The sequence below is a fragment of the Coregonus lavaretus genome (genome assembly GCF_964263955.1).
Source record: "Coregonus lavaretus genome assembly, contig: HAP1_SCAFFOLD_4026, whole genome shotgun sequence".
Taxonomy (NCBI): domain Eukaryota; kingdom Metazoa; phylum Chordata; class Actinopteri; order Salmoniformes; family Salmonidae; genus Coregonus; species Coregonus lavaretus.
In genome coordinates, this window is record NW_028160738.1 from 47,736 (window position 1) to 54,900 (window position 7,165).

A 7,165-nucleotide genomic window follows, 5' to 3' on the forward strand; every position below is an offset into this window, starting at 1 on the left:
GCGGATTTGGCCCCCCAAGTTCAGATATATATTTTGATGTTTATTGTTTGACATAAAAGACTGTAAAAGGCAGCCCTGCATGCTGTTTTTCTGTTCTACATGCATATATCTGACTCAAGCTCAAAGCCATGTCATCTCTAACGACAACACCGCTCTTTTTCTTAATCCACTGTGGAATCTCTACTAATAATATCCATCCCCCTGCAACCCCCTACCTCTCCCCGATTCTCCCTACGACTCTCCCCCCATTTCCCTCTCCCTCCTTCAGATCCAAGAGGCTCCTCCAGGTGCATTTACCACTCCAGTTTCACATGAGCTCTCATTCTCTGAGCTATAATATGCTCTTATCCAGAGAGAGGGGCTGCCCCGCCAGGTGCACTCATCGGCAGGAAGCCTAGTGGTTAAGAGCATTGGGCCACTAACTGAAAGGTCGCTGGATTGAATCCCCGAGCAGGCAAGGTGGACAAATCTGCCGTTCTGCCTTTGAGCAAGGCAGTTAACCCCCAACAATAACTGCTCCCTGGGTGCCGATGACATGGATGTCGATTAAGGCAGCCCCTGCACCTCTCTGATTCAGAGTGGTTGAGTTAAACATGGAAGACATTTCAGTTGAATGCATTCAGTTGTGCATCTGACTAGGTATCCTACTTTCCCCCGCACAGCTAATGAGAGACTGAACAACTCAACAGGCAGAGGTCAAGGGTTGTGTTACAGTGTTACAAAACTCTCACTGTGTGTAGAACTACTGTCAGAGGGTTCATCATCAGCCAATCAGTGGCCTCTGTCTAGTGGGATGGACATCAGGTGGGGGCAGTGTTGCATGCTGGGAAGGGTTATTTCTGCTTGAGGTGTGTCCAGGCAGGGTTGATCTAATGACCTCTGTGTTAGAGCTGAGGCGAACAACCGAAAATGATCGACACCGACCACTTATCGCGGACATTTTGCTGATATCATTCATCACATTGAATTACCCATTCTTACCATGGGTACTCTCACTGGCTATGATGTTACTATATCCCCTCCATCAGGTTACTACAGCCAGCGCGATGTACCGCATGTCAGTGTTTAACTCTACCATACAAAGTAACATATTCTTTCTGTTGATGATTGAAATATATTTCTCATTCAAAATCGTTTATGTTATTGTGACGTGTAAATGACATTTCAGAATATTATCCCGCAAGGGAGACCATGCAAATTCCTTGCCTACGTGTGAAAGTGCAGAACAGAGAATAACATGTATTCCATATGATGTACTGTACTATACCCCGGTTCAATCCGGAGACAGTAACCTGTGAAAAACCCTAACCGTTTCATCTCCAAAACAAACACGAACTTGCTACCGGGTTACAGTTTCCAAACCGCGAGTCACGCCGTTTGCTACAATGTCACTCATTGCAACGCTTCAGAGTTTGAGAAGGTGGATAGCTACCTACTTCCTCATTTGTTCACAAACCAAGGTTTGACATTAGCCTTGCAGATTTCAGAGTGGTGGGAAAACACGCTGAATAATATTATAATATAACTGGCTGCAAATTAAATATAATCACAAGCAGGTTTGCTAGGCAGAGATACAAGTGATATAATGACAAGCCACTTGTTCTACCAAAAAGTAGCTGTTGATGCGTCCACACTTGTTCAGCATGTTGTCATCAGAGCTCTAAAGTAACATTGAACAGGAGTGCGTTAGCTAGCTAACTCACAAGCAGTGAAATATTAAATGAATACGTACAAATTTCTTTTTCCCGTCTCCATCTTCATTACTTTTCTTTTCTTTCTTGTCCTTCTTGCTTTTGGGAGTAGCAGCAGAGGCAGAATTCCCCGCATTAGGATCCATTGTGATTTAGACAATTTCCTCAAAGGGAGAACAAAAATAAACCCCAAAACACACCCGGTGATTTCCGTATTTTTACACAAAACAAACTTACGCCCCACTACCAAGTTATCAAAAGCTGTCCTTTCCGACGAAAAAAGGTCTGAGTAGCCCCTGAGGACTGTCTGTACTAGTTTACTGCTTTTGGACTAGTTACTTTTAGCAAGTGGCTAGCTGTAGCCAATAACCCGAACCCCCCGCCTGTGACTGAAAAAGGAGGGAAATTTAAAGTACCCCCAAACAACGGAAGGAAATGTATAGGAGCCACTCTTGACGACTCTTTGTTGTTGCACCAAACACAACTTTACCATTACATCTAGCTAGTTAATGTTGCGCAATAGTCTTCCCAAAGAAAGAGGTTGTCCGTAATCCTCGCAAATTTTGAGTGCCTCCCTGTCTATGCGGTAGAGAATGATGGCTGACTAGCTAGATATCTTAAAACTCGGTAAAAAAAATTTGACGGTTCTTCCTACTACCGCAAGTTGTTTCTATACAACACCGTGGTCATGTCACTGTTGACTCCATTATTATAGTTTCCCCAAATTCGTGTCATTACTGCAACAAATTAACTTTCCCGAGTGACAGCGTTCAAACACGTCCACAGTAGTCTTCTTCCTGTCCTAACAAATTGGAACGGATGGGGGAGGAGCCATGCGCACTAGAACTACACCTGAGAGACATGACATTTACAGTAGAAGGACGGGTTGCCCTCAAGTCGTTCTTGTAAATTTGATGAATGTGAACAAAAGTCACATGTGAAGTAGAACGACGCAAAACAAATTAATCAAATCATGCTTAATAAAAATAGAAAAGTTGAAGGCTACATTTAAAGTGATTGAAATGTAGCTTTGAGTAAAGTAGTCTATAATTTCAGAATCCCCCCTCCCCCTATATTTTTGGGGACATATTTTACTCTTTCCAGCTCAGCTCCAGCATGACAAAATCCCGTTAGAATGTGTTTGGGGTGTGGTTCATAGTCTATATTTTTAACCATCCCAACATATGGAGTTGAGAATGTTATTTTACTCACTCTATGTCTTAAAAACACAAACAGACACAACAATAGAACAGACACAACAATAGAACGAATCCACCTCTGCAGTTCATTGTGATATGGAAATACTATTTTTCCTCATAAGCTTAAATTTGATTCACAATTTCATAATTATTTCCTTAGATTTCAAGATAAGACTAATGACAGTCTTAGGCTACCACCTAGTGGTTAAAACCCGAACAGCAGGTTCGTTTTCTGTCAACGGTTGGCCTGATTTATCTCCGGGTCATTCAAGTGTCAAGAAAGTTTCACCCTTGTCTAAAACAAATCAAATTATCACGATTCTGAGCACAACAAGTTTCAATGACTCAGCAGTAAACTCGACTAGAATTATGGGGCTACGTTAGAGTATAGGCAGCATTAGCAGTGGTCTATCTTTCCACAATATGTATTTATCTTTCCTTCAGAATGTGCCGACTGCGTCGAACCAAATCCAGGCGGGCAGGCCTCCAATTGACGCGTAGTCGACTATTATTTTCACTTCAACACTCACAGCAATTTCCATAAAATGTAACTTGCTCAAATTCATGAAAATGTCTATATCTAGGCTGGCTGAGGAATTCCTTCAATGTAAACCTGCCCTCCTCTGAAAATGGTAGAAAGCAATTAGCTATATGAAGATGCACACACAGGAAATTACAATCTGGAAAGTAATTCAGTTGGGCCACGGCCTAGGCCTACACTACGCGCGCGCGCGCGCGCGCACACACACACACACACACACACACACACACACACACACACACAGGCTACTCCCCTGTGGTCACAAAACTGTCTTGGCATCTAGTGGATTAGGATATATGTATCTCATTCTCATCAAGGGTGTTTTGGGACAACATATTTCAGAGTGGAGTCGGCATAGACAGCGAGGCCTCTGGATAAAAGGATAGATAGTCAATTTGTCTTGGGCGATTTATATCAGCGTTAACCACTCGTTCTGCGAGCAATTAAACTAGTACATTGTGAGTGATGGTTTAATAAAATAAAAAAATGAAAGCGCGTGATAAACAGGGATGCAGTCATGTAACCTCTTGTCTCGGATATTCAACTATCAATCCGTGTCATCCATTTACATTTACATTTTAGTCATTTAGCAGACGCTCTTATCCAGAGCGACTTACAGGAGCAATTAGGGTTAAGTGCCTTGCTTAAGGGCACATCGACAGATTTTTCACCTAGTCGGCTCGGGGATTAGAACCAGCGACCTTTCGGTTACTGGCACAACGCTCTTACCCACTAAGCTACCTGCCGTCATCCCATCATCATCATCATCATCATCATCATCATCATTATCACCCTATGATTTTCATATAGCCATATTGAACTAGATGGACAAATATAATATATTTAATCATGGTTTTACACAATACAAAGAATGAAACTTTAAGATCAGAATTACACAATAGATCTGCAGAAGAGCGCATTACAGTGCTGTAATATAAAATGTTTTATATACAACAACAAAAAAACATACACATTTATATAGGCCTACACGTAATTACATTTAGTGCAGTTTGGAACAGGGTGCGTAATAGGTCTCTATATCATTGTGCCAAATGAACACATAACGGTTACGCACAGCGTTTGGACCATGCACTGGCTGAAATAGTCAATATCACACATCCTTCCATGAACACATTCATAACACAAGTTACCTAGTCCTACAGACGTTACCAGCTGAGTGGGTCACGGATTCTATTTGTATGAGGTCCGGGCCTCTCGGAGAGACCGATCGTAGGGCATGGAGGCGAAGAAGGAGTTCCTAAGCTGACAGTTGATGAAGAAAACGATGAGCAGCACGAGCAGAAACAGCACCAGACAGATTACCAAGTAGGTGGCTAGGTCCGGTTTGTTCAGCTCCTCGTCCTCCCGCATCCCGCCCCTGCTGCCCGTGGGCCTGAGCAGGGCCGCCATGTTCACCGATCCGTGAGATGCGTTAACGGACACGGTCTCGTGCGTCTGGAGGGCCATCCCTAGGTCGAAGTCTAGTGCGTTGGTGGAATTCAGCAGGATTTGTCTCAACATGACCGCTCGCGTCACCGGCCTTCCACCCGGTCAACGTTCAACTGGGAAGGGAGTAAAAGAGCAGTTTCTAATCACAGTTCAATGTGTTGATAGGCTATATAACGATCAATCATGCAAATGTTAACAGTTCACAAACGACCATAAGAGCACAATTGGGCTACAGACCCCTGTGGAAAAGAATGACGCACATGGAAAGAAATGGAGTGTCAATACGGCAAACGAACTGAGTGTCTCTATCCATAATAGCCTACCTCATACGAATATGTTACTTACTTTGGTGTGTGCAGCGGGGTGACCCGCAGGTGAGGTGGAGATCCAGGGAAACAGAGCCCGCATTCCTCAGGCGTTGTTTGCTCTGTCCACTCTCTCCCGGAGAGGACGCGTTCTGGAGAGGCGGTGTTGTTTGGTACTAAATCCGCTGCGCCTACAGACCATATGCCGCCTGTCTTTAAGCCATTCATTTATCCCCACGCAGAACTGAATTTCGCATATCCATGTATGTCTAAGTCACGTAAAATCACCAGAGGTTGTCTAGTCTCGTTACCGGTGATGTAGGCCTAAACCGACATGCAGGAGCTTCTCCGGCTGTAACCGTGAGATCATAAATCCTCTGATTTATTCATTGAGAGTTCTTACCGTAAACACCAGAGTAGCCTATCTGGACTGTAAGTGACAATGTCGCCCACTATGCAAATGAAAAGGCTAATTGGTATAGCCTAATTGGTCAAGTTTAAAAGGAGGTTATATGGAGACCATCCCATGTGCACGGATTTTCTTTCGGTTGGTTGGTCCAAGTGGCTCCTTAGTGCGCTGTAATGTATTGGTTGGAGCGCGGGTAGAGAGAGGGTAGGCAAGGGGCACATCGGTTCACTCCCGGTTCCTTCTCGCGTCCCACTCACGTTCTTATATCCAGGAAAGGTCGATATGTCTCGGTTTTGAGTGCCTTCAACTCAAAACGATCCCCCAACGGGAATATCGACCCAGACCCGAAGAGTGGGGTGGGGGAGAGATAGAAAATTGATAGAAGACAGATATATTCTTGGAGCTCTTTCTCTCTCTCTCCAGGTCGTATACAGCTTCCTCTCTGCCTCGGTTTGTGTGTTGTGGGGAGAGGATAGATTGGTTACGGAGAGGGAGAGGGCACGCGCCAGATGGGATCCCTGTGCGCACAGGGATGTGTTAAAGTCAAGTGTGTCATGTAATGCCGTGTCTCCCTCACTCTCTCCTTCTCTGATTATTCTCCCAACCGGTCCTTCTTCATTTGAGAGAAAAGTGAGTGAAACAATTGTTAGGGCAGTGCGGAATCTCTCAGGGTGATTAGAGAGAGAGAGAGAGAGAGAGAGCTTTGGGTGGGGAGGGGGAGGGGGGGCAGTTAAAGGGAACAGCCCCCAACCAGACCTGCAACTAGGCTGCAATCTGAATGTATTTATCTTAACTCTCAGGTTGTAAACGCTTGTACATCCAACCCCTCTCCTGAAAAAATACAGCATGATGCAAGTCCAGTCTTTTGGTAGAACCTGAAAGTGTGCTTTTCTCAGAGAGAGTGTAGAGTGGATGAGTAATATGACCCTGATATTGATGATGAAATAAGGCCATGCCATAGGTAGCCATATAGAGAGTAAGTCAGTGGGGCTGTGGAGATGTGAGGGTTATTTCTATTCTGGGATGAACATTTGGAGATGGTGAGGATTTATGGATCATAATAGCTGGAGGCATGTACAGCACCCAGATATGTTAACCTACAAATCTTAAAGCTTCTTGCCAAAAGTGAGTGGGTTTATACATGGTATGTATAAAAATGTGTTACATTATCACAAGTAGCCTTGCATGCCATGCTCAGTGTCACGCAGCTGGTAAATGATACCAATATTATATTATTGTGTTGGCTGCAGAGATCAACCATTCTCTCTAATAACAGTGACAGCCTCCAGCGCTAACCATCTAAATGAATGCCTCTCTCTCTCTCTCTCTCTCTCTCTCCCTCTCTCACTCCTCTCTCATCTCTCTCTCTCTCTCTCTCTCTCTCTCTCTCCTCTTCTCTCTCTCTCTCCTCTCCTCTCTCTCTCTCTCTCTCTCATCTCTCTCTCTCTCTCTCTCTCTCTCTCTCCTCTCTCTCCTCTCTCATCTCTCTCTCTCTCTCTCTCTCTCTCTCTCTCTCTCTCATATCTCTGCTTGACTGTCCCTATGGAAATCACACTCACCTGCTGTCAGAT

The 7,165-nt window shown here is 44.3% G+C and overlaps 2 protein-coding genes across 3 annotated transcripts in view; both read right to left on the reverse strand.

Annotated features, from left to right (window-relative positions):
* Window positions 1–2,467, reverse strand: part of LOC311121500 (protein diaphanous homolog 1-like) — a 46,486-nt gene extending 44,019 nt beyond the window's left edge. For both annotated transcript variants that reach the window (XM_084195983.1, XM_084195982.1), the window contains exon 1: window positions 1,733–2,467. In XM_084195983.1, the coding sequence (XP_084052109.1) occupies window positions 1,733–1,837 (105 nt within the window). In that variant the 5' untranslated portion in view covers window positions 1,838–2,467. The remainder of the gene's footprint in view (window positions 1–1,732) is intronic.
* Window positions 2,468–4,622: 2,155 nt separating this feature from the next.
* Window positions 4,623–5,272, reverse strand: LOC311121501 (small integral membrane protein 32-like; the record flags this gene model as incomplete). Its single annotated transcript, XM_084195984.1, has 2 exons — window positions 5,226–5,272; window positions 4,623–4,993 (listed from the first exon to the last, which is right to left on the reverse strand). The coding sequence occupies exon 2, from the start codon at window positions 4,950–4,952 to the stop codon at window positions 4,623–4,625; it is 330 nt and encodes a 109-aa protein (XP_084052110.1). The 5' UTR covers window positions 4,953–4,993; window positions 5,226–5,272.
* Between the last annotated feature and the right edge of the window lie 1,893 nt (window positions 5,273–7,165).